The sequence below is a fragment of the Lonchura striata genome, chromosome 26, assembly GCF_046129695.1.
Source record: "Lonchura striata isolate bLonStr1 chromosome 26, bLonStr1.mat, whole genome shotgun sequence".
Taxonomy (NCBI): domain Eukaryota; kingdom Metazoa; phylum Chordata; class Aves; order Passeriformes; family Estrildidae; genus Lonchura; species Lonchura striata.
This window is the reverse complement of record NC_134628.1, coordinates 5,820,602-5,847,549: the sequence shown is the minus strand read 5'-3', so window position 1 is coordinate 5,847,549 and position 26,948 is coordinate 5,820,602. Positions and strand designations below refer to the sequence as shown.

Here is a 26,948-nt window from a genome sequence, read left to right as displayed (position 1 = left end):
TGTTCCCCCCGTGTCCCACCGTGTTCCCCCATGTCCCCCCCATGTTCTCACCATGTCTCCCCATGTACCCCCATGTTCCCCCCGTATCCCCCCGTGTCCCCCCATGTTCTCCCTGTGTTCTCCTATGTCCCCCCATGTTCCCCCCGTGTCTCCCCATGTTCTCCCTGTGTTCTCCTATGTCCCCCCATGTTCTCCCCATGTCCCCCCATGTTCTCACCATGTCCCCTCCATGTCCCCCCATGTCCCCCCATGTCCCCCCATGTTCTCCCCATGTCCCCCCATGTTCTCACCATGTCCCCTCCATGTCCCCCCATGTCCCCCCATGTCCCCCCATGTTCCCCACGCTCTGCTCCGGGGGTCCCCCTCCCGCCCCACACGCTCAGCTCACCCCTGCAGAGCAGCAGCCCCACAGGGGTGCCCCGAGTCCCTCTGTGCCGTGACCTTTCACGGGGCTTTCAGGGGAACACGGAGCAAAGCCAAACCCTCTCCAACAGCTGCGTCCCAGCAGGGCTCCAGCAGCACTGCAGGAGCAGGGACAGGCTCCCTGTGCCCTCAGGGCAGCTCCTGGGGATGGGAGCTGCTCTGGCCCTGCATGGAAAGTGCCTTCTGCTTCTCAGAGTCAGGGAATCCCTGAATTGTCTATCTGCTTCTCAATTAGACTCAGAGAATCCCTCCCTGGGTTGGGAGGGACCTTAAAGCACGTCCCTTCCCACCCCCTGCCACGGCAGGGACCCCTCCCACTGTCCCAGGCTGCTCCAGCCCCAGTGTCCAGCCTGGCCTTGGGCACTGCCAGGGATCCAGGGGCAGCCACAGCTGCTCTGTGCCAGGGTCTCATCATCCTCCCAGGGAGGAATTTCCTCCTGCAAGAGATCTCCTCCCACCACCAGCAAGCACAGATGGCAAAGGCTTGGGAGAACTCAGGGGGATGGGGACAAGAGGGGTGGCCAGGACAGCAGGGACATCCCTGCCACCAACTGGCCTTGGCTGAGAGATTCTTCATGGAACAGTTTTATTCCAAAAAATAAATTAAAAAAAAAAAAAAAATCCCAGTTGCTCAAGTGAACGAATGTTTATACCAGTTTGCAGGTTTCAGGCCCAGAGGGTGGAGCAGGGGAGGGTTCAGTGATGCCTCTAAGGGAGAAAATCCTCACCAAGGGGACTTGCCGTGCAGAAACGTGGCAAGCAGCACTATTTTAAAAACGCCTCTGGAAATAGGGAGCAGTTTCCAGCCAAGGGAGGGGTTGAGTGCCTCTGGTGGAGCCCATGGCACCCCGGCAGGCTCTGGGCTGTCCCTGCTGTCCCCACGCTGCTGCTCAGTGTGCTGCTGTCCCCAGCCAGCCTTCAGCCAGATCCCCCCATGCCAGCACACACTGAAACCCTCCAAAACCCTCCAAAATCCTGCAAATCACCCCTGGCAGTGCCCAAGGCCAGGCTGGACAGGGCTCAGAGCAGCCTGGTCCAGTGGAAGGTGTCCCTGCCATGGCAGGGGTGGCACTAGATGGGCTTTGAGGCCCCTCCCAACCCAAACCACGAATCTGTGAGACCCCCACATAACCCTGGGGTGCCCTGGGGGTCTCCCCAAGGGGGATGCTCTTAGGGGTCACCCTGGCAGGCAGGGTGAGGGGCTCACAGCTGGGGTGGCTCCTGTGTGGGGTCCTGGGGGTGAAGAGGGATGGGGACTCCATCCCTGCCATGCCCCAGGGTGGCAGCCACAGCTCGGGGGGTTCTCAGCCCCTGCTGGGTGCTGGGCAGGAGCCAAAGGCAAAGGTGGGGTAGGGAACATGTAAAATCTGTCCCAGGGGGCTGAAAGAGCAGCCCCCAGCCCCACAGCAGCCCGGGTGGGTCACAGCCCTGCCCGGGATGTCCCCAGCCTGCCCTGGGGTGTCACACACTGCAGTCACACCCTCATGGCACAACGTGCACCACCCTGCACGCGGGCACTACAGTCACAGCCCCTCCCGTGTCCCTGCCACCCCTGCTGGCTCAGCTGACCCTTCTTTCTCCATTCCCCTGCACCTGCTAATGACAGACCCACCCTGCAGCCTGTGCTCACAGCACAGCGAGCCAGCAGCAAGGAGGCCAGGAGGAGGAGGAGGAGGAGGAGGAGGGGAGGCTTCCCCCACGCTCAGCTGCCCGAGGGTGGGCTCGAAGCCCCCTGTGCCCCAGAATGTGCAGGGCCTTGTGCCAGGATAAAGCCCTCTGCACTGCCAGGACCCAGCAGCCTCCGGGCACCCACCGGGTGCGACTCCAGTGGCTGAGCCCTGGTGTCACCACATGGATCTTTGGAGTCACGGCACAGATCCCTGCTGGTGTCACCTCATGGATCTTTGGAGTCACGGCACAGATCCCTGCTGGTGTCACCCCACAGAGCCCCGATGTCACTGACAAGCTCGTTTGTGCTCGTGGGCACAGCCCCACTGATGGGAGGGAAAAGGGGGACCCCCGGGGCATCCCCTGCAGCTGGCTGCATCCCCTCGGTGCTGGCAGAGGTGCTGCTCCCAAGGAGGTCTGTGCTGGCTGCCAGCAGGGCTGTGGCTCCCCAAAAATCACCCCAAAGCAGCTCCCAGCCCAGCACACGAGGCACAGCAGAGGATCCACGGGGAAATCCTGGCCAGTGCCGAGCTGCAGGCTCCGATTTCATCCAAACACATTCCCTGGGCAGGGCTGCGCCTCAGCACGGGAATTTCCTGGCTCTGCAGCCACGCTGGAGAAAGCACTTGGAGCTGCCCCTCCTGGGAGGCTCCCAGCCTGCCCTGAACCCTGATGCTGCGGGGTTTAGGGGGTGTCTGCTCCCCCTGAGATGTGCACTGGGAGCAGGGTGTTGGGGAAGATAAAACAAGAAAGCCTTATAAATATGATTGCCTGGCAAAAGATGTAGAAAATAAAGAGATTGAGATGGCAACAAGTTTTGAGATACCAAACCTTAGTTACTGCACAAGTAGAAAACAATAGTACAGCCAGGATGAAGACAAACCCCGCTTCTGGTTGAACAATGCCCTTACCTACAGATAGATCCAAAGGTCAAATGGAATGTTCTATCTCACTCCCCAAAATGTTTGGGTCATCCCACACCTGTAACCCTCCCCTGAAGCATCAGGAGTCTGTGACCCCATTGGCCCAAGTCTTGTTCCAGCCCACCTTGAAGCCCCTGACAAGGAGTCCCTGAGGAGCCAGACGCTCTCTTGGAACTTCTGTTCTCTTGGAACTGCCCCTCTCCTGGAACATCCTCTTGGGATCCTCTCTTATCTCCCTCTACCCCTTGCCTCTCCCTGCCCCCATGCCCTGGGGCCTGCCACGGGTCACGTCTGGTGACTCCAAGCAGGGCCCTTCACCCTCTCTAACAAACCAGATATTCCAAGAGCAGCCTTCAGAGATCTCTGGTCTCCATTCATCTAAGCTGTCCCGGAACCAGGCAGCATTTACTACACCACCTGGAGTGGGACAGGGCAAAGCTGGGCACAGGGGACACACTTGGGATGGGCACTGGGATGGGCTCATGGCATGAAGGGCATCATCAGCTACAGGCAAAAACCCCAGCTCCAGCCTGTGCTGGGATGCTTTACCCACCTCACCAGTGCCCTCCTGCACACACCAGTTACCCCGAGGTGACCAGAAATGACCAGAAATGACCAGGAATGACCAGGAATGACCAGCTGCCCTGGACCCTTGCCAGCATCCCTCGGCTACTCCTCCCTTGGGAACACCGCCTGCCCACGAGCCCAGACACAGTGCCCAGCCCTGTGTGCAGGCACAGGGTGCCCAAGCCTTGCCTTTCCTCCACCCTGAGCTGCCCACGGCTCCCCACGCTCAGCAGACCCACAAGGCACCTGCAGTGAGCAGAGTGGGGGCTGTGCTGTGTCCCAAATCTGCCAGGCTCGTGCCTCACCCTTCCAGCCCTGCCTTGGCAGGGGCAGCTCTGGGACGTGCCAGCCTGTCCCCAGCAGCCAAGGCCACCCCACAGCAGCACGGGGGCTGTCAGGTGGGCACAGCAGAAGGCAGCCGGGGACCCCCGGTGCCTGCCGGCCCGAGCTGCTGGGTTACCCGGGAAACAGCGATGACATCGCAGGGCATGCAGGGAAGCTCTGCCCGAGGTGTGCGGGATGCCATCGCCGTTGCCAGGGAAACAGCAGGCGACATCCTTGCAGGTGAGGTGGGTGCTGGGGTGGGCGCCGGGCAGTGCCGCCCAGCGGGGCTGCTGCCCTGTGGCACACAGCCTGGGGGCTCTGGGGTTGGCTGTCCCATGCCATCCCCCTGGGGCACTGCTGAGGCCATGAGGAGGGGACTGTCCCCTTGGGGACACTGCCACCCCACCTGGGAAGCCACCACGCCCCAGCTCTGGCTGGGCGCTCTCTCCCTGCACCCGCTCCTGGCTCTCCACACACAACAGCCGGGGCAGCTCCCTGCTGCAGCTCCCCCAGCAGCCCTCGGAGGGGCCGGCAGCGTGCCCACGCCACCGAGGGGCAGCTCCGCATCCCCGTGCCACCTTCAGCTCAGCCGCAGCCTCTGCTTTTCCCTCCAAGGGCTCGGAAGCACCAGGAACAACTCGAGATTTCTCCCAGTGTCCCAAACTCTGCCACCAGGGATGCACATTCCCTCGGGCAGGGTGTCCCCCTGCTCTGAGCGCTGTTTGATCACACGGGGTGGCAGAAAGCCACAGCCACTGCAGGCTCCCCGGGCTGCACCTGCACGGGCTGGGGCAGGACACAGGGATGCTCGGCACGGGCAGGCAGCGGGATGAGGGAATGCTGCCAGAGCAGGCCCAAACCAGCAGCACAGGGCTAGCAACAAGCCAGGGTGGGCTAACAACAGCTCCAGGGAGCTGCTGCGGCACGGGCAATTGGTGGTGCAGCCTCTGCCCCCCCAGCACGGCTCTGGGAAGGACTCAGCCAGCACAGACAGCCCGAGGAGGAGGAGGAGGAGGAGGAGGAGGAGGAGGAGGAGGGGAAGCAGGCAGAGCCACCCTGGGGAGGCAGAGGGATCCCTGTAGGCTGCTGCAAAGCAACAGGAACACAACAACCCCCTCCTGCCTGCCTTGGGGGAGTTTGCCACCCGAGGCGGAGCAGTTTTATCTGTAATGGCAAAACTTACATCAGCCAGAGCTGCCGAGGCAGCGGTCCCGGGGCGGCTGGAGGGAGGATCGGGATCCACCCCGCACTGCCCCGGCCCCAGGGCAATGGAGCCACCGGCCCGCCTGCAGCAAGGAGGAACGGGAGATGCCCTGGGCCAGGCCCTGCAGCACCATCAGGACTGTTTTTTATTGCTGATGAGTGTCTGAAGCAAGAGCCCCAGGTAACCTGTCCCCTACAAACTGGCAGCAACGCCTCGGGCTGTGGGATCAGCCCCAGCACCTTCCCCAGTCCACACTGCCAGTGGGGTTTGTGTGTCAGCCAGAGGAATCAGACATTTGGAAATAAAACTACTAAAAAAAGGTGTCTGGGCAGGAGGGTGTCACAAAATGACCAAAAACGGGCAGAAGGAACCAGTGCTCAGAGCACCAGAACAAAGCAGCTCTGGACTGCAGTGGCAGCACCCTGAACCTGAACCCAGGGGCTTGAACCCATCCACAGCCCCCTGGATGTTAATTTTAGGGTGTTCCTGGGAGGTGGAGGTTGCAGCAGCGCTGGGGCGGATGCCAGGATGAGAAGGCACAGGGAGGAGGTGTGGAAGGAACGGGAAGTCACACATCCCTGCAGGAAAGCAGCTCCTCACGACTCTTTCCCTCTGGAAGCCCACCCTGAGGAGTCTGAGCACCCGGGGTCACACCTCAGCACCCCCCAGGCTGTGGGCACCTGCCTGTGGTGCCAGTCTGGGCACAACAGCCTGAGGGTCTCCCTGAAGAGCTGGGGGGTGGCAGGATTCCCCATCCCGCCCATGTCCGGGGGACCGGCAGCCCTTCTGCGGCCAGCCCTGCCCGCGGGGCCCCCGGCCGCCGGCCCCGGCTCCGTGACACGGAGCTGTAATTGAATTAGCCGGAATTAGCCGCTGCTGCCCGGGCAGCGCCGCCTGCAAACCATCCTCGAATTCCTGGGCACGGCGCCCGCTCGCCGCCCGCATCCCGCCCGCATCCCCTGCAGCGCCGACCCCGACCGGGGGGCTCCGAGCGCCGCGGGGTTCGGTACCGGGCTCGGTACCGGGGGGCTCCGAGCGCCGCTGGGTTCAGTACCGGGGCAGCCCCGAGCGCCGCGGGGTTCGGTACCGGGCTCGGTACCGGGGCAGCTCCGAGCGCCTCCGGGTCGGTACCGGGGCAGCCCCGAGCGCCGCGGGGTTCGGTACCGGGCTCGGTACCGGGGCAGCTCCGAGCGCCTCCGGGCTCGGTACCGGGCTCGGTACCGGGGGACTCCGAGCGCCGCTGGGTTCGGTACCGGGACGGCCCCGAGCGCCGCTGGGTTCGGTACCGGGCTCGGTACCGGGGCAGCTCCGAGCGCCGCGGGGTTCGATACCGGGCTCGGTACCGGGACAGCTCCGAGCGCCTCCGGGCTCGGTACCGGGCTCGGTACCGGGGCAGCCCCGAGCGCCGCTGGGTTCGGTACCGGGCTCGGTACCGGGGCAGCTCCGAGCACCGCTGGTCTTGGTACCGGGCTCGGTACCGGGGCAGCTCCGAGCGCTGCCGGGCTCGGTACCGGGGCAGTTCCGAGCGCTGCCGGGCTCGGTACCGGGCTCGGTACCGGAGCAGCTCCGAGCGCCGCCGGGCTCGGTACCGGGCTCGGTACCGGGGCAGCTCCGAGCGCCGCCGGGCTCGGTACCGGGCCGGGCAGCGCTGCCGGGAGCCCCCCGTGCTGTCCCCGGGCCAGCCGCTCCCCGCGCCAGCTTCCTCCGCTACAGAATGTACCGAGCCCCGGCGGCCGCGGCCAGGGACACGATGTGCTCCCCGCTCCAAGCCCTGTTTTTCCTGGCCGGGCTCCTGCTCCGCTGGCGGCCGGGTTTTGTCGCTCAATGCAGCTTTTGTTCGCTCCCCGCTCGCCTCCCTTCACACCTCATCCCACCCCTGCAGCCCTCCCAGAGCCCTCTGCACCCGCCGTGACCGTCCCCGGCCCCGGCTGTCCCCGGCCGTGACCGTCCCCTGGCCTCTCCTGCGGCTCCACCACCCCCTCGATGGGATTTTCCCCTCCCCACGAGCTCGGTCACGGCTGCTGGCAGCGCCTCCCGAACCCCTCCTGAGCACAGATCCCAGTGCCAACCCCCAGGAGGGAGGAGGGCACTGTCCCCTCATGCTGCCCCCAGGGTCACTGACCACTCATTCTGTCCCCAGGGTCACTGTTCCCTCATGCTGCCCACACTGTCACTGTCCCCTCATGCCCCCAGCCCCATCCTGCTCTGGGCACACCCTGGCAGCCTGTGGTGATGTCCCACCCGTAACTCGCCCACGGCTGTTATGGGGCTGCAGGGGGATGTCCCCCCGTGGTGCCAGGCTTGTCACTGTGCCAGCCCCATCACTGCTGCCCTGCCAGGACCCCGCAGGGTGACACCCATCCACAGTGGGGATCTGGGGAGGGTGGGAGAGCTGAGCACAACTTGCAACCCTGACAAGCATTGGAAAACGGGAATTTTCCATTTAACTGCCAGAGGGCAGGGATAGACGGGATATTGGGAAGAAATTCCTCCCTGTGAGGGTGGGCAGTCCTGGCACAGGGTGCCAGAGCAGCTGTGGCTGCCCCTGGATCCTTGGCAGTGCCCAAGGCCAGGTTGGACAGGCCTTGGAGCAGCCTGGGATAATGGAAGGTGTCCCTGCCATGGCAGGAGGTGGGACAGGATGAGCTTTAAGGCTCCTTCCAACCCAAACCAGTTTGAGATTCTGTGATTTGAGGTCCAGTATAGAAGCTGATTTCACCTTCCCAATCTTTGAACATTTCCTGTGGTAAAAGCAAAAGAGTCCCTATGATCCCAGACTGCCAGTATCCCATTTAACCCCCTGGATTTGCAGTATCCCATTTAACCCCCTGCCTGCCCTTCTCCTGCTTCCCCTTTCAGCCACTTTGCCCCCCGAGTCCCGTGAGCCAGCAGGTCTGGCTGCTGAGTAGGATCTACCCCTTGAGCACCGGGGCAGTCATCCCTGGGGCTGGGACAACCCCAAATCAGCACCTGGGGAGACAGCAAAGATGCAAACCCTGCCCACAACACCACTCCCATCCCCCCAAGCCCATTTGGGAATCACCTGGCAATGCTCCCTCCATCCCTGCCCACAGCCTGAGAACAACCAAACCTCCTCCATCCCTGAATCCCTTCACTCTCCATGTCCCCATCCCTGCCCACAGCCTGAGAACAACCAAACCTCCTCCATCCCTGAATCCCTTCACTCTCCATGCCCCCATTCCTCTATCCTTCATCCCTCCCCACAGCCTAGGAACAGCCAAACCCTCTCCCACTCCCTTCACTCCACGACTAATCCTGATGGCATCACTCCTGTATCCCCAAACCCCTCTATTTTTGCCCCCCCTCATTTTTTCGCGGCTGCTCTCTTCCCTGGCAGAGGGAGGGGGTCTCCCCTGCATCCGTCTGGCAGCTCAGCCCCTGTCGCCAGGGGGGCATTAGCACCAGAGCTGCAGGGAGCTCCCCGGGGAGAAGTAAGTGGATCAAAGGGTTTTAGCAGCAGACGGCTCCCAGACAAATCTGGATCGTCTTCAAGGCAGCCACTTGCGGCTACAAATGCACTTTCTGCCTGCAGCTCCCCCAGCCAAAAGTTTCACGCCGGCTTTAGTGCGTTTAACCCCTCGCCGCTGCCGACCCCGGCTGGGTGGGACCCGCCCGGCAGCGAATGCAGCCCTGCAGGAAGGGCTGCACTTGTGCAGACACCCCCCAAAAAACGGGGTGTCCTGAGCCAGGCAGCGAGACCAGCTCAGTCCCCCATCCCTGGCGCAGTGACAAGGGGACACTGAGGCACAGGGGTGGGGCAGATGGGGGTACCTGCCCTCCATCCCCTGCCCCCCCTTTGTCCCACCCCAGTGCCCCGGCCAGCCCCCACCCACAGCACCCCCAAAGCCACGCTGGGAAGAACTGGGGGAAGCAGGGAAAGGCTCTGCTGGAATCTGCTGCCATGAATTATTCAGGATAATTGCCGGAGCCCCTGGTTCACTCTCCCCATGCAGGAGCAGGATTTGGGCTGCAGGGAGGGCTGGGGGCAGGGAGAGGGGTCCCAGGGACCACTGCCCTGCCTCCCCGGGGTTGTGTCACCATGGGATGCCTCAGTGAGGCAGGAGGGGACCCCAGGCATCTGTCCCCTGCTGAGGAGCCACCTCAGCATCTTGGCTGGGGGAGTCCTGCCCCAGATCCCTGCAGCTGGGTACCTTACTGGGACGCTGTCGGTTAAACTGGGAGCTTTGGGGAGCCAAACTGGGCCCCCTGCAAGCAGCCCCTTCCCAGCCCTGCACCCCACCCTGCACAGTGCATACCCCAGATCTGCCAGCCCTGCACCCCACAGTCCATACCCCAAATCTCCCAGCCCTGTTCCCTACAGTCCATACCCCAAATCTGCCAGCCCTGCATAGTCCATACCCCAAATCTGCCAGCCCTGCACCCCACCCTGCACAGTCCATACCCCAAATCTGCCAGCCCTGCACCCCACAGTGCATACCCCAGATCTGCCAGCCCTGCACCCCACAGTCCATACCCCAAATCTCCCAGCCCTGTTCCCCACAATCCATACCCCAGATCTGCCAGCCCTGCACCCCACAGTGCATACCGCAGATCTTCCAGCCCTGCACCCCAGCCCTCCCACAGCACTGCACCCCACATCTCCCCAGCTCACTGCCCAATTCCCAGCTGTGGGGCCATCCCTGAGACCCCCACGGGCACAGAGAGGTGTCCCTGACCTCGGGCACAGAGGCACCTGCCCAGACCCCATCCTGGTGGCAACCCCATGTCCCCCCACGGTGGGTCCCCACCTCAAAGCCCCCCAGTCAGTGACAGCCTCAGCCCTGGCACGGGGGGCTGGCAGGAGCCTCCTGTTCCTTGGCTGGGGCACTCAGGCTCCAGGATGGAGGGAAAACACGAGGGTCAGCCAAAATATCTGCACGGGGGGTGAGCAGATCCTGCTGGGATCCCAGAACTGCCTGGCCTGGAATGGGCAGTGGGAAATCTCAGCCAGGAAGTCCTGGCACGTGGGAGGACACCTGAGAACATCCTGGGAATGCGGGAATGTGGGAATCCGGGGATCCTCACCCCATGGCAGCACAGAACAGCAGTGCACCCCCAGAGCCATCCGGGACCCATCCCAAATACTGCTGCTGGTGTGCCATGGGGCCAGGGCTCAGGGCTTCCCCCAGTGACACCAGTGACACCCCAGGCTTCCCCCAGTACACCCCAGGCTTCCCCCAGTGACACCAGTGACACCCCAGGCTTCCCCCAGTACACCCCAGGTTTCCCCCAGTGACACCAGTGACACCCCAGGCTTCCCCCAGTGACACCCCATAGCCCAGAGAGCACGGAGGGGCCGGGAGCAGAGCCAAGCACATCAGGACTTGTGGGCACACAGTCCCAGCAAAAGAACATCCCAGAGCTCAGAGTGCACTGGGCTGACTGGGAACCCCCCCGAGGGGCAGGAGCAGTGGCCCAGCCTGGACTGCGAGGTGTGGAGCTCTCCCAGGAGCAGATGTGTGGGGCAGAGGCAGTGGGAATGGGGTTTGCAGCAAGGTTTTCTCTGGGTGGGGGTCAGGGTGCACAGGGGCAGCGGGTGCAGGAGGGCAGGAAGGGCACGGGGCAGGGAATGGGGACAGGGTGCCAGGCATGGGGCAGGGAATGGGGACAGGGTGCCAGGCATGGGGCAGGGAGCCCAGGCAGGTGCTGCAGGTGTGGGGGCAGCATGCAGGGTAGAGTGGGCAGGTTTTGGGGAGCAGAGATCAGGGAGCACAATGCACACTGAAGGGAGGAGAGGGCAGCTCTGGGGTGCACAAGTGAAGGTTTGGGGAGCAGGGTGAAGGGTGCATGGCATGGGGAGCTGGTGCAGGTCTGGGTGCAGGCTCCAGGGGTGCAGGAGGCAGATTCTGGGATGCAGAGTGTGGGGAGCAAGGCATGCAGTGCAGGGTGCAGGATTAGGGCTGCAGGTTTGGGGAGCAGGGAGGGGGGTGCACAGCATGGGGAGCAGGTGCAGGATAGTGGGTGCAGATTTTGGGGAGCAGAGTGAGGACTGCCAGGTGCAGTTTTTGGGGTGCAGGGTGACAGCACAGCCTTGCAGGGAAGCTCATGCCAACAACACAGCCCCTGCATGCCTGAGGCTGACATTCCTGCCGCTCCCAGCTATGCCCCCCACACCCCACACCCCACTGCTGCAGGGCTGTGGGTGCCCAGGCCTGCCCTGCCGTGCCCGGGCAGGCTGTGGTGCCCTGCCAGCCCTGCTGCTGCGTGCCAAGCCTGGTACAGCTCCCTGCTGCCACTGCACCCGCCCCAGCCACGTCTGCAGCTGCCTGGCACCCTGTCCCCATTCCCTGCCCCATGCCTGGCACCCTGTCCCCATTCCCTGCCCCATTCCCTGCCCCATGCCTGGCACCCTGTCCCCATTCCCTGCCCCATGCCCCATGCCTGGCACCCTGTCCCCATTCCCTGCCCCCTGCCTGGCACCCTCCCCCATTCCCTGCCCCATGCCACCTGCCTGGCACCCTGTCCCCATTCCCTGCCCCATGCCCCATGCCTGGCACCCTGTCCCCATTCCCTGCCCCATTCCCTGCCCCATGCCTGGCACCCTGTCCCCATTCCCTGCCCCATGCCCCATGCCTGGCACCCTGTCTCCATTCCCTGCCCCATGCCCCCTGCCTGGCACCCTGTCCCCATTCCCTGCCCCCTGCCTGGCACCCTGTCCCCATTCCCTGCCCCATGCCTGGCACCCTGTTCCCATTCCCTGCCCCATGCCCCATGCCTGGCACCCTGTCCCCATTCCCTGCCCCATGCCACCTGCCCTCCCCTGCTCCCCAGGGCTGCCGTGGGGCTCTGCCAGCGCTGCTGCTGGAACATGAGGCACAGTGGGCACAACCACGAGGACACAGTGGGTCCCAGGGCTTGGGTGGGCACTGGGTGGTCCCCACGTGTGGGCAGAGGGTTTAGCATCCCCAGGGAAAGGGTGACACAGGGAGGAACTCAGCATCCTCTGCCTGGTACCCGCGGTGCTGGGGGCACGCTGCCACAGCAGTCAGCCGGGAGCTGCCATCCTGCTTCTCCTATTTTCCTTAAAAATATGAAATCCAGCGGGAAGAGGAGCTACCCCCTGTCCCAGGCAGCTCCTGCCTTTCACCTGTGAACTCCACTGCCACACACACCTTCCCCACATGGCACCAGCCCAACAGGACCCGAAATTAATCCCTGCGACAGAACAGAGCCGATTTTAACAACCAGCGCCATCACTGCATTACACCTCAGCAAGGGTGTGAGCAGAAACCCTGAGAAAGAGACTCCTTGTCTTGGCTTTTTTCTTTTCCCTTCAGCTCACAGGTAATAGCCACGAATGGGCAAACCCTCTTTTAATGGACTCTTAATAATGCTGTAATTTCCCTTTGCACGGAAAGTTTTCCAAACAGTCAAAGATTCAAAACAAAGCAATGATTGTTCCTATTAGCATTAAATTCTACTCTGGGAGAGAGAATAAATCAAGCCAGGGGATTCAATTCAAAACAGAACTATAAAAAATCCAATAATGATTTTTTAATATTAATAAGAAAAATATATTGTTATGCACCCTTAGCATTTAAACTTCTAATCCAATCAGCGGAAAGTGCAGAGATAAATCACAGCCACGGAGGAGAAGGGAACAACCATCAAGCAGGCAGCAATAAAATGCTGTCTTACATCCCTGGGACAGGCATAGGTTTGACAGTCTGGAAAAAAAAAAAGCCAAAATTTATAAGTCTGTCGCTCCACGAGCTTGAGAATCCCTCCCTGCATCCCGCACACACATTGCACCTGAGGCAGGGAGGCGAGGTGCAGGGAGGAGGTGATGGCCGGTGGCCTGGCTGCCCAAACCTGGTGTGGCTGGGCAGAGACGGGCACCTGCCCATCTTCATCCTGCTGGGACCCACCCGCAGCAGCCCGCAGAGCTGCAAGCGGCCGTGCCGTGGGATGGCACCGCAGGAAGCAGCGGCTGCTAAAGGAGTCCCAGCAGCACGTCGCAGCCCCGCTCTCCCACCGCTGGATGTTCCCAGCCCTGCACTGTCAAACACATCCAAGAGCCCGGCCGGGCTCCGTCATGCCCCACACCTCACGGTGCCACGGCGTGGTGCCCGCTTCCCCAGCGTCCACAGATGCCAGCCTGGAGCCAGGGTGTCCCCACACGCCCCACTGCCCATCCCCGTGCGGGGATGCCGGGCAGCCCTTCCCACCCCAAAAGCCCGTGGCCATGGGCGCTGCCACGCATCCCTGCGGGCCGGGAGCTGCCGGCCGGAATGCCAGCTTTGCCAGGGTGACACGCCGGGAATGACCCGTGCCAGGCTCCCCACGGCTGCCCCGTGGACCCGCACTCAGCTCCTCACGGACAATGGCATCACCGCCTCCCCTCCCTGATTCATCGGCTCTGGGGCCAGCAGCGGAACGCCACGCACAGCGTTCAGAAAGGCTCAGCTCCCCCTGGATTCCCCAAAACCCCGAGGCTCGGGGAGGGAAATGCCGAGCACCTGCACTGGCGGCCCCAGCCGTGCGACAGCCGAGGACAAAAGCCATCTGAGCCGTGCCGGGAGCTCCCGGGCCGGCGAGAGGGCGTTTGGGGACAAGGGCCGGCCACCGCTCCTGCTCGGGAGCATCCCGCAGCCGCATCCCCGCCGGCTCCCCGGGAGAGGCTGGGGAGGGGGGAAAGGATTCATCACACCTATTACAAGTCCAAACCTGACACATTCTGGGGCGTTTCTGCTCTGCTTTCCCTTCAGATGGTTTGGGCAGAGGGCTGGGGAGCAGGCGCCAGGCTCATCTGCAGGCTCACTGCATGGGTCCCAGGGGCACCCTGTCCTAGGGTAGGAAAGCTGCCCCCACTGCCCTGCTGGCACTGTGCAATGTATTTTAAGGAAAAAACCAGGGCTGAGGCGGGCACACACCCTCAGCCCAGCCTGATGGATGTGCTGAGAGCGTCGGGCTCATGGGCTGCTCCAGCCAGAGGGTGCCTGCAGGCTCAGCCCTCTGTGGGGCACCCCATGGGACACCCCACGTCCCACCACCCCCACACTGCCCCGTCACTCCTGCGAGTCTGGCTGCTGCAGGAGATGCCAGCAGCCCCTGGGGCAGCACAGTCACCAGTGCATGTGGCCAGGACTGGAAAGCGCTTGGGGCCCTGGAACGTGGGCAGTGCCACCACTGAGAGCAGTGCCAGGCTTTCCCCTGGGGCTCCCAGCAGCACCGGCCACCCTGGCACGCAGCACCCATCCCCTGCGCATTCCTCGGGGGCCCCGGCAGCGCCAGGGCTGGGCATGGAGCTGGCACAGCCCCACGAACGCCCGTCTCCTCCACACCCCAGGGCTGGCCTGGCTGCAGCCTCCTCCCAGTCCCGCGGGAGATGAGGCAGACTCGCCGGGAGACACCGCGGCTGCCCCGAGGAGGGCGAGGCAGGGGCAGTGCCAGCTGCAGGCTGGGGGCTGTGGGCAGCAGGATGTGCAGGGGTCACTCACAGCCTGAGCAGAGCCACCCCCATGGGGCAGGCGAGCAAAGGGGGTTTTGGGGAGAGGGGGGGGTGAACTTTTGAACCCACAGGCAGGAGATCAGTGCATTACCTTAACGCGAGTTAAAAATAACCGTCTCGTCTCTCGAAATGAGCCTGTCTGCAATTACAGCTTGGCATGTCTGCTCCGGAGCGTCCCCGCGCTGGCACCGCGCCAGGCGCCTGCCAACAACCCTCGCCTTTCTTCTCCTCCGTGCCACTGCCTCCTCTGTGCCCGGGGGGTGGTTGGTGTGCTTCTCAATCGGTGGGGCTCTTTTTGCCCCCGTCTCAAGTACATCAAAGGCGGCTGCTCAGTGCCCCAGCCTGGGTCACCCCACCCACCCACACACAGCCTTCAAAAGCCCCCAGTGCCGGACCCCGAAGCATGGTCACCTGGTGTCCCCAAGGACATCCTGTCCCCAAGGTCCCCGAGGACAGGGGGTCACTGCCACCAGTCCACGCTGCCAGGAGGGAGGTGCAGGGGTCACCGTGAGCCAGCCCGAGGCGTTGGAGGGTCCCTCCCGTGCTGCCCTGGCACACCTGACGAGCATCCTCCCGCAGGGCGTGGGCTGAGCGCGTGTGGGAGCCTGGCACAGGCACGGGGACACGCGTGGGACCACAGGAGGGAACACGCGGGGGAATCACAGGAGGGAACACGCGAGGGAAAACGCGAGGGAAAACGTGGGGGAACACACGAGGGATCACGTGGGGGAACACGCGGGGAACACATGGGGGAATCACAGGAGGGAACACGCGAGGAACATGCGAGGAACACGCAGGGGAACACATGGGGGAATCACAGGAGGGAACACGCGGGGGATCACGCGGGGGAACACGCGAGGGAACACGCGAGGGAACACGCGCCCAGAGGCTGCAGGTGCCCGGCAGCATCGCTGCCTGCACCCCTGGGATCCTCCCAGCCCACGGGCAGGTGTCTGTCAGCACCAGGGCGCCCAGCCGGAGCCATGCCACCGCCACAGCACCCTGGGCTCTTTGGGAAACCCCCTCGGCCCTGCAGGGAGCAGGAGCTGGGCCGCATCCCTGCTGCATCGCTGGCTCTGTGCATACAGAGTGCCACCAACCCCAGGGGACACGCCCAAAGGCCACCCCGCCCCAAGCCCGGCTGGGCATGGAGGGATGCACGGAGTGGCACCGGGGTCCTGGGGAGGGGAAGAATGAGTCCCTTGCTGACAAAGTGCACACCAGCCACACAGACCCCAAAATCAGCCTCTTTATGCTGCTGACACCCACCCCACAGGACAGCAGCAGTCCCAGGGGTGGACATCTCCTGGTGGAAGGTGTCCTTGCCCATGGCAGGGGGTTGAACAAGATGATCTTCAAGCCCAAACCAGTCTGATTGTGATTCTGTGACACCTCCCAGCAGGCAGCAGTCAGGGATGCCCCGGGATGCTGGAGCATCCCTGCTGGGAGGGAAGGAGCCAGCCTGCCTTGGGGGTCCCCAGGCTCCCCGCCCAGCACCGGCTGCCTCCTCCTCCTCCTCCTCCTCCTCCCCGCAGCGGGTGAAAGCGAGCTTTGTGCCGGGGCTTTCAGTTCCCCTGGCTGGCACCCGGCCAAGGCACCACATAATAATGAACAGATGCTGTCCAAAATGAGCCTCAGCGGCAGCCAGGCGAGCCTCCGCGTGTCCTTCCGTAACCCAAAGTGCCTTTCACCTCGGCACTAATCAGGCACCTTCGCTGGGAGCCGCCAAGGGTCGGGATAATTAAAATGATGTGAGCCGGGAGCAGGGAGCCCACCGTGCTGGGGGCAGGGATTGGGGGGCAGCTGCCTCCGTGGGGTGCAGTGGGGTGTCAGGGTGAGGGGAGACCCACACCCAGCTCCAGAGCATCCCCCTGGGGACACCCAAGGACACAGTGGCTGTGAGGCCTGGGATGAGCCCCAGGGATGGAGGGGGCAGCCTGAGGATGGGGGTCCAACCATGCCAGACCCTGCTGATGCACGGGGAGGGGACGTTCACCCCCTTCCTGTCAATGCCCTGCAAGGACCCAGAGGTGACAGGTGTCCAACCCCACTCCTTCAGCCACAAGGGCCTCCCACTGCCAGCAGCATTCCACGGAGGGAAACCTGGCCAAGGAGCCCCAACTCGCTCCCAAAACACACTTGGCCCGACCCACAGCCTCCCAAAAAAAAATATTTACAAGGCTTTTTAATCACAAAACCCATTTTCTAGCCCAGGATATTGGTCCTTCTCTCACCATAGCACCAGGAAACAGAGGCAGGGATGCACACAGGGATCCAGGAGGAAGATGGTGAGAGTGCCACGCTGCAAGCGCTCTTCTAGTCCACAGGATCTTAACTGTAGTTTATATTCCAGTGGTTATTAAAAATAAAGGGGGGAGTAGGGGGAGGAAGCTAAGAGCAGAGCAAGCTGTTCATTTGGAGCCTTTCCCTGGGGTTTAATAAAGCCCCACTCGCTTCTGTAGTATCATTTTTATGCTATCATAAAGCCGGACCATTTAGCAGGTTTGTGTTACTTCAGCAGTTAGCGCTGCATGAGAAGCGATTCCAGAAGAAGGGAGAGAGGGAAAAGAAAAAAAAAAAAAAAATTAGAAGATGAAAACCTCCAAAAGGAGAGAGCAAAATGAGGTGGGAAGGAGGAAAGGGGAATCCTCACAGCCACAGCAGCACCGCAGCACTTCAGGGGATGTGAGTGGGCTCCACCATCCCTAGGAGAAGCTGGGGACAGCTGGGGAGACCCCGCTGCAGCCCCGGGGTACTGAAGGGTCAGAGACCCCAGCCCAGCTCACACAAGGGCATCCCGGGGGTGGGGACAGGAGAGCCAGGGTGGCTTATCCAGGAGCAGGGTGGAGCTGGAGCAGAGGGGTTCCCCGAGGTGAAGCAGCCGGCAGCTCCCCCCAGCCCTGCCTGCCCCTGGGGCTGACCAGCCCCTCTGCTCCCAGCCCAGGGCAGCCTGGGGAGCATCGGGCTCTCCGTGCCGCTGGAAAAATCGCCTTATATGGCGAGGATGGGATCCGTGACCGAGCCGAGCCCGGCCAAACTGCCCCAAGGGGAGCCCTGACAACCAGCCCGCACTCAGCCGGGCTCCCGAGCCGGGCACTACCCGCACTGCTAAACCAGCACAAACGGGAGCCAGCCTGCTGTGCACCCCCAGAGCCAGGCCACCCACCTCCCTGTGCCTGCCCCTTCACGGCTGTGCCACCCCAGGGGCAGCACCCATGCCCTCCGTGACGGGATCCATCCCCATCGCTCCCAGGCGCTGCGCTGGAGCCTCTCCAGCCGCGCTGGGCAACGCTCCAGAGGCACTGTCCCCAGCCAGGAGGGAAGGGCAGGGGTGGCACCAGTGAGAGAGCCACAGAGCCAGGAGCTGCTCCCTGGAAGGATCCTCCGGGGTGCCCAGCGGGACGCTCTGCCTTGGCCATAGCTCAGGGGTCACAGAGCAGCAGGCAGGGGCAGCAGCCTGGGACCCCAAATCCTCGAGCAGCAATGAGAACTCTGGCCACGCTGCCGCTCACACACCATTTCCACACCTTTTTCTGCCTAATTCATTTCCATTCTGCCCTGCAGGAGGACGGTGGCACTCGGCAGGGGGGTGTCTCTGCATGGCAGCCCCCGGCAGTTCTGACCCCCATGCCAGGCACGGTCGCCACGCTACCGACCCGGCAATATAAACGAGGAGGAGGTGGAGGGAAGGCTGAGAAATTAAGGTTTTCAGCGCTGTCAGAGCCGCATCAAACAGGCATCCACCAGCTGATGGCTTGATTGTTATATTTTGGATGTCAAACCGGAGCAAGCCGAACCCTTTAAAATGCATCAGCGCCGCTGCCTTTCTGACGGAGGGTGTTGGTTTCCCATTAACAAGAGGAAAGCGTGAGCTGGAGCAGAAAACTTCAAGCGCTTTGGAATTGATAAAATAACAACTCCCTAATTAAGCAGAACTGTCAGTCAGCGGGCGCCCGCTGCCCTGCATCAGGGAGCAGCAGCAGCAGCTCCAGCTCCTGGTGCACAAGCCCAACAAGCCAGCTCAGCCTGGGGGGAATGCACGTCCCGAGGATCAGCAGCCAGAGCAACCCCACTGGGCTCCCCATCAGCCCCAGACAGGTCTCGGTCCTGGTCCCAGGCTGGGCATGGCTGAGGTGTTTGGGTTCTGTCCCTCAGACTGCCTCACCAGGAATGATGTGGCTGCCCCTGGATCCCTGGCAGTGTCCAAGGCCAGGTGGAAAAGGGCTTGGAGCAAGCTGGGATAGTGGAAGGTGTCCCTGGCTGTGGCAGGGGGTGGAATGGGATGAGCTTTGGGGGCCCTTCCAACCCAAACCATTCTGAGGTTCTGTGATTGTATGAAACCATGTAAAGAAATGCGCAGCCTGGTGGGGAAGGAGAGGCCTGACCCCAAAATGCAACTCCTGCCAACAGCCTTCCCTTTCAAGGGACAACCACCAGCCTGGGGCACACATTCCTGAAGGACACACCAGACACCACAGCCAGCTGCATGTTCAGCATCCCCACTGCCAGCTGCATGCAGGGAGGGGTCCACCTGTGAAGGTCCCTCCAGTGCTGGCACAAGGCAGAGAGGGTTTGGAGAAGTCAAGAGTGGGATTTGCAGCGTTCAAGGCTGGGTTGAACATAGCTCTGGGCACCCTGGTCTGGTGGTGGGATGAGATGAGCTTTAAGGTCCCTTCCAACCCAAAGCATTCCATGATCCTACACAGCCCTGCCAGAGCAGCAGCACAGCTGATGCCCGTGGGCATTTTGGGCCCTCAGACCCCACCACCCTGCTCTGTCCAGCACACAGAGGCTGTGAAGGAACAACCAAAGAAGCAGCCGAGCCCTCCCTCCGACTCTGGCCAGGAAAAGCTGAAGCCCTGCCATGTTTCTCCCACGCTTGGGGCCACAGGGAAAACTGCCCAGCGCCCTGGGGACACGCAGGGGAGGGGACACCCAGGGGACACTGGGGCAGGGGACAGCCAGGAGGGAACACGGGCTGTGGGGGAGGTGTTTAACCCCTGACATGCTGGTGTCTGATGAAACCACCAAGCAAAGAGGGTCTCTGCTTCTCGCTCAGGCTGTTGCCAGCCCTGGCAGTGCCAGCCCCAGCTGGGCACTTGCAACACCAGGAGAGGCTCCAGGGCACCCCTGGGTGGGCAGGGCACTTCAGGGGACAGCCCTCAAGGGGGTTCAAATCCCAGTGCAAACCGGGGGGCAAGGGAGGCTGCCAGGAGGGAACAGCCCCAGCAGTGCAGCCCAGGCAGAGCCACGGCAGAGGAGCTCCAAGCCAGAGATGGGCCAGGAAAGGGGAGAGCACCCCATGATGGGGGGCACACAGAGGAGCCCACCTGAGCAAGCAGCCCCCAAAAATGACCCTGGTGCCCAACAGCAGCTGGACTCTGAGCCTCTCCTCCCCCCTCGCACACCACGCAATGTGAAGCCCCCAGTGACACGCGTGACTGCCTGGGAATCCCTTCACTCCTCATCCCAGCCCTGCCAGCCCCCTGGCACATCTCCAGACCCCATCAGTGCATGTCCCCTGCTGTCCCCATGGTGTGTGAGCATTGAGAGACCCTTTCTGCCCAGGCCTGTGCGGGTCTCACCTCAGGTGGAGGTTGGACAGCCCCACACAGGCACCACCTCCTGCCACCTCCGCAGCCCTGGCACCCTCCCCGCACCAGGGCACACCAGCTGCCCTCAGCCCACTCATCAGGAGTGGGTGCCCAGCCTCCACACAACAGCAGCTCCTGGACACAGGTGCCATACAGTCCAGCCCTCCTGCCCCAAAAGAGCCCAGTTTGCACCCAAGAACGACCCCCCGAGGTGGGCTGGATCTAGCTGCCCCCAGCAGAGCCAGGACACGCGTGCCAGGGCCGTCAGGCTGGTGTGGGAGCCCCCGGAGCCTGCTAACACACTAATCACACCGGAGGTGACAGGGCTTAGGGGAGGACTTAAGAGAAACTGGCTCCTTTTTACTGACACCATCTGGACACAGCCGATCTCTTCTCCCTCTCCCGTGCAGAGCCCCCCCAGAGGGGCAGGGGTCGGGGTGACCCCAGACCCAGCACCCTCCGTGCCCTCGCTGGTGCCATGGATGCCCAGCTCGCAGCGACAAGCAGGGAGCACTGCCTGCGCCAGGGAATCCTCGGGAGCCCGCAGCGCCAGGCGAGCACGGAGCCGGGGAATGCCAGCCCGGAGCCGCGGGGACCGTGCGCTGCCCGGCGGGACGGGGACGCGGCCCCGGGGAAGGCGGGGGCTGAGCCGGCGGGGACGCCGCGGGTGAAAGCCCGTGCGGAGACAGCCGCTCCGGTACAGCCCGCCCTCCGGCCACGCCACCGGCACCGGGGAGCTGGCACGGCCGGCATCCCCACGGGCAGGGCCGGGAGAGCTGTGCCGGCGGGGTTGGCGTCGCTGTACCCCGCTGCGTGGGGCTGGCACTCGCTGGCTCACCTAAGGGTGGGAGAGCCGCCCGCGACCCCGCTGCCTGTCGCCGTCCCTCGCCCTGACCTCCCGGGGGACGGCGGCACCGCTCCGACCCTCACCCTGGCACGGGGACAAGCTCGCCCCGGTTCCAAAACACAACGCAACGAAGCACCGGCTCTCCCCAAAACTTGACCGAGCCTTTATCTCCCCAGCTGTGAGGACGGCGGGGATCCCCCCACCCTCCCCGCCAGGACCGAGCTCCGGCTGCCCCGGGAGAAAGCTCCAAGCTCCGGCACACCTTCGGGAGAGAGGGCAAAGTTGCGCTGGGGTTGGGGTCAGGGGGTCAGGTACCTTCCAGCCGGCAGAGCTGTTGCTGTCTCCTTTATCCTTAAAGTAGGGGACGTATCGCACCATCCAGTCGTAGATCTGGGAGAGGGTGAGGCGCTTCTCCGGCGAGCTCTCGATGGCTTTGGTGATGAGGTCGGCATAGGAGAGGTTGCCCCAGGCGTTGCGCCGGGAGGTTTTGGCCTTGCGGAGCTGCCCCACATCCGCGCCGGGGGGCGGCGGGGGAGCGGCGGCGACTCTGCGCTCCACCGGGGCCACCGCGTTCTCGGCTCCGTCCCCGCCGGCCGCCAGCGCCGGGGTTCCCCCCGCGCCCCCATCTTCCTCCTCCGCCAAGTCGGGGTGGGGGAGAGGCCAAGTGCAGGAGCGGGGACGGCTCTGCGGCTCGAAATCCGGGTCGATCTCCACCTGATGCGCCTGGAGCTTTTCTTCCATGGTCGCCTCCCCGCTGCCACCCCACAGCCCCCCCCCGGAGTTACGGGCGGTTTCCACCCAAAAAAAAAACCCAAACACACAACAAAAAACCCAAAATCTGGAGAGGGAGAAGAGTGCGAAGGCGGGCTCCCTGCCCGGCTGGAGGGGAGAAGGAAAGGAGGAGCCGCTCGGTGCGCGGGTCCTGGCGGGGGGAGCCCCGAGTCCGGGGGAGCCCCGGGTCCGGCGGCTCTAGGAGGCGGCTGCGCCCGGCGCCGCGCCGGGAGCGCCGAGCCGGGGGACACGCTGCATGGTCCTCGGCCGCCTCTCCAGTCCGGGCCGAAGCGGGGGAGTGTTTTTTGGTTCGGATTTGGTTTTGGTTTGTTTTTTACCAGCCGCGGAGCTCCGGAGCGGTTCCCGGCTCAGTAGCCAGCGGGGCGGCTGCGGGCGGGCAGGGCGCGGGGGCGGCCGCATCCATCGGGCTGGCGGCGCGGTCAGGCAGCAACAGATGAACCGGAGCGAGCGGCGGCGGGCGGCATCCTCGGACGGGGACCGGCGGGCTCCGGGGCCGGGCGGCGGGGCACCTAAGCGGGGAGAAGCGGGACGGAGATAGTGGGGAGCGCTCGGCGCGGCGGGCGCAGTCTCCCGCGGGCGGCCCGGCGCTAGGTCCGGCGGCGCGGCGGAGCCATGCTGGCGGGCGGCACGCACCTGACAGCGCCGGCGAGGGCGGCGGCGGGCGGCTCCCGCCCCTACGCCCCCCCGCTCCGCTTCAGCGGCCGCGCACCTGCCCGCCGCCGCCGCCGCCGCCGCGCTGCCGCCACGGCGCGGGCGGGCCACATGCTGGGGCGGCCGCGGCTCGCTCGCTCGTTCTCTCCTTCTCCCTCTCGCTCCCTCCTTCCTTCCCTCCCTCCGCCGTGCCCGTTCCCGAATGCGGGCGCCGCCGTGACACAGGGGGAGGGCCCGGAGGGGCGGGGGAAGGGCGGGGGAGGGGAGTGCCCCCGCGGCTGGCGGGGCAGCGGCGGGGCGGGCCGGAGCGGAGCGGAGAGCCCCGGCAGGGCGCTCGGGCACCGCGCTGCCCCCGCCCGGGCCGGGCCGCGACCCCCGCCCGGCCCCGCCGCGGCCCCACGTGCGCCCCGGGCGCCCCCCATTGTTGCCCCGGGCCGCCGCCGCCGCCTGATTGGCTGGAGGGGCTCGGCGGCCACGCCCCCCCGCCCGCTGATTGGGTGGGCGCCGGCGGGACGCTCCGCGCGTGGGGGGGATGAATGGGGGGAGCGGCCCCGCCCCTCGGGTGACGTCACAGTGCCGGCTGCATCCGCGTCACCCGGGGCAACGCGGCCGCGCGCCGGGACACGCCCCCTTACTACGGCCCCGCCCCGCCCGCCTCGGCCACGCCCCCGCAGCGGCGCGGGGAGACCCGCGCGGGCCCCGCCCACCGCGCGCGGCCCCGCCCGGGCCACGCCCCCTCCGCGGGCCACGCCCCCCGCCCACGGGCGGGGCCATCCCGACCCCGATCCCCATCCCGATCCCAGCCGATCCCAGTCCCCATCCTGATCCCGACCCCGATCCCGATGCGAATCCGATCCTAATCCCAATCCCGATGCCAATTCGATCCCGATGCTGATCCCGATCCCAATCCCGACCGAGATCCCCATCCCCATCCCAATCTGATATCAATGCTGATCCCAATCACAATCAGATTCCAATCCCAATCTCGACCCCGATGCCGATGCCGATCACAATCCCGATCCCTATCCTGACCCCGACCCCGATCCCAATGCTAATCCCATCCCGATCCCCATCCCAATCCCATCCGATCCTGATCCCCATCCCGATCCCGACCCCAATCCCGATGTGAATCTGATCCCAAACCCCGTCCCAATCCCATCTGATCCTGATCCCCATCCCGATCCTGACCCCAATCCCGATGTGAATCTGATCCCAAACCCCGTCCCGATCCCATCCTATCCTGATCCCCATCCCGATCCCGACCCTGATCCCGATGCGAATCCGATCCCAATCCCCATCCCCATCCCGATCCTGATCCCAACCCCAATCCCGATGCTAATCCGATCCCAAACCCCATCCCGATTCCATCCGATCCTGATCCCCATCCCGATCCTGACCCCGATCCCGATGCTAATCCGATCCCAAACCCCATCCCGATTCCATCCGATCCTGATCCCAATCCCAATCCCATGCAATTTCGATCCTGACCCCGATCCCGATGCGAATTCGATCCTAATCCCGAATCTGATGCCAGTCCGATCCCGATGCTGATCCCCATCCCCATCCCCATCCCGATCACAATCCACTCCCAATCCCCATCCCGACCCCGATGCTGACGCCAATCCCGATGCCAATCCGATCCCAATCCCAATCCTGATCCCGACCCCGATGCCAGTCTCCGCGGGCCTGTCGTGCCCGCGGGCCATCCGCCGGGTCCCTTCCCGGTGCTGTCCCCACGGGTGACCGAGGCCCGGCCCCGCCTGGCCCGGCAGGGCGGCAGGACAGCGCTGTTTGCTCTGGCTGGGGCTCGGCCCAGCCACACACAGCCCAGCACCCACGAGGGTGCCAACCCCTCACCGTGCACCCACCCAGCACCCACTGGGGACACTGGCCTGACCCCTACCCCCTGAATCCACCCCACAGCCTGCACCCCGATGTCCCCTGCCCCATGCATCCACTGGGGTCACACCCTGGCACTGCACGCACTGGGGACAGGTGTCTGCAGCAGCACTGTGTCCCCACCTTTGTCCCTTCCCCTCCTGCCTCACTCTGCCCATCCACACTGCAGAGCCATCCCTGCCCACCAGCCATGCCTGGGTAACGCTGTCACGAGTTCCCTGCATCCTTCTGCTCTTTGTCACCCTTGGTGCCACCAGTTGCTGCTGTAACAGCTCTTTCAGGCCACAGTCACGTGCAATTCTGTTCCTGCAGCCCCATTCCCGGCCCAAAGGGACGGCCTGAGGTTACCCAAGCAACTGAGGAGCTGATGGTTCCAGCCTGGAAGTGCTCGGCCTGACAGCTCTAATAATATAATAAAGTATAATATAATCTAATAGATACAATATAATGTAATAAATATAATACAATATACAGGTGGGACTTGACAAGTGCTCTGTTTCACAGCCCACAGTGACAGTGATGGCTGCAGAGGCTCCAGCTGGCCCTGGAGGCACATCCCAGCAGCCGGGGGCTTTGGGGGTGTTCCCTGACCTCCTGCCCGGCAGCTGGGGACCTGCTGGCCGAGCCCCACAGCTCCTGGTGTCGCTGCTCTGGGGAGCCTCAGCCAGGCTGGCACCAGACAACCCTCAGGAGAGACCTGACCCCAAAATGCCCTGACTCTGAGTGCTGCCCTGCGCCTCCCTCCTCCCCAGAGCATTTCTCCAGGGATCTCTCCCAGATTTCCCTCGCTGTGGTTTACACCCGTGACCTCCTTCCTCTGCTGTTCCCTCCTCTCTCTGCAGCCTTTTGCCCACTTGGAGCCCAGCGATGTTTTTTCCCTCACTCTTGCCTTTCTTAGTCAAAGCCCTCCCACATTTCTCACCCTCTCTCCAGCCTTGTTTTCCCAGCCCAGCAGAGCAGAGGGTCTCAGCCTTGCTATGGGTGCCTCTCCCTCCTGGTGCTGCTCTGTTCATCCCCTGCCCTCACCCTCAGCCACCTCACCCCTTGGGGATGGCGCTCGGAGCTCCCTGCCCACACTGCCAGGCCACCCTGGAGCTTTAGCAGCTCCCAGTGCTGCAGAAACACACTGGTCTCACTCACCTGCTGCCTCAGTTTCCCCACCTGTACTGCAGGGCCAGCCCCCCAGGCAGGCATGGCTGCTGGTGGAGAAGGTGACAGGTTGGACAGCTCTGTGGCTCCTCTCAACCAAAGCTGCTCCCATCCCATCCCATCCCATCCCATCCCATCCCATCCCATCCCATCCCATCCCATCCCATCCCATCCCATCCCATCCCATCCCTGGCTTGCCCAAGGCTCATCCCTGACCTCCTGCTCATGGCAGTGGATGCAGAGCAGCGCATTCCTGGGTGCAGGTGGCCCCATTCCTGCGTGCAAGGCACACCCAGCTCTGGGATGCCCAGAGGGGGATGGTGAATCCTCTGCCCCCAGCAGGAACACGGGGCTGGCTCAGCCCCCATCGCGAGCACCTGGGTGCTGATCACTCACCCTCCTGGCAGCAGGCAGGAGCATCTCCATCAGCCAGCTGCCCCTCGGAGCTGCAGCCCCGCTGCTCAGCCTCCGTGGGCACAGACAGGCCAGGGGGCAGAGCTGGGGGGCACCAAGCTGCCACCTCTGTCCCCCACACCCCAGGGTTCCCTTCTCCCAGATGCCAGGTGGGGCTCTGTGGGGTAACACCTGGAATTTCAGGGATCTTTCTGAGTCAATACCCTCCTACACCTCTCACCTGCTGCTCCAGCCCTGCTTTTCCAGGGCTGGGATGAGCACAGGCACAGAGGGCCAGGGGAAAGAGCAGAGCAGAGCAGAGCAGAGCAGCCAGCCCAGCAATCACTGAGGCAGCGAAGGAGGCGATGGGCAGTTCATGCTGCAAGGTCTGAGTACACAAATCTCCAACGTCCTTGGGAATGGTCACAGTCCCAGGCCTGACTGTTCAGACTGAGCCCCCCCTCCCCCAGCACCTCTGGGCAGAGCCAAGGCTTGGTGCTCTCACCTGGTGCTGGTGTCACCTCTCATCCCACCCCACCAGGCCAGAATCACAGAATTCACAGAATTCACAGAGTCACTGGGTTGGCAGAGACCTTCCAGACCACCGAGTCCAACCAAGCCCCAACCCCTCAACTCAACCCTGGCACCCAGTGCCACATCCAGGCTTGTTTTAAACACCCCCAGGGATGGTGACTGCACCACCTCCCCGGGCAGCCATTCCAGAACTTTATCACTCTTGCCATGAAAAACAGCAGGATCTCCATTGGATTCCCACACCATCGCATGCAGACACCCTCTATCCTTCCCAGCCCCCCAGACTGACACCTGGGGGTTTCCTGAAGCCCCCATCCCCTTCCCCATCCCAGCAGCTCCGGGGCCCGGGGCAGAACCCCAAGAAGCAGCAGCAGAGCTGCTTGGGTGGGAGGAAGCACCAAGACAGCCCCAGCAGAGTGCAGAGCGCCTGCTCTGCTTTGGGAGGCAGAGCCACACGTGCAGCACATCCTGTGAAATGAAAATTCCCCCAAATGCTAATTTGGTCCGT

General features: G+C 63.7%; 1 protein-coding gene across 1 annotated transcript in view; it reads right to left on the bottom strand.

The window, feature by feature from the left end:
* The window catches only part of FOXO6 (forkhead box O6), a 34,788-nt gene extending 12,839 nt beyond the window's left edge, over positions 1-21,949 (bottom strand). Inside the window, exon 1 of the mRNA XM_021554833.3 lies at positions 21,338-21,949. Within this exon, the coding sequence (XP_021410508.2) occupies positions 21,338-21,763 (426 nt within the window). The 5' untranslated portion in view covers positions 21,764-21,949. The remainder of the gene's footprint in view (positions 1-21,337) is intronic.
* Positions 21,950-26,948: the final 4,999 nt, after the last annotated feature.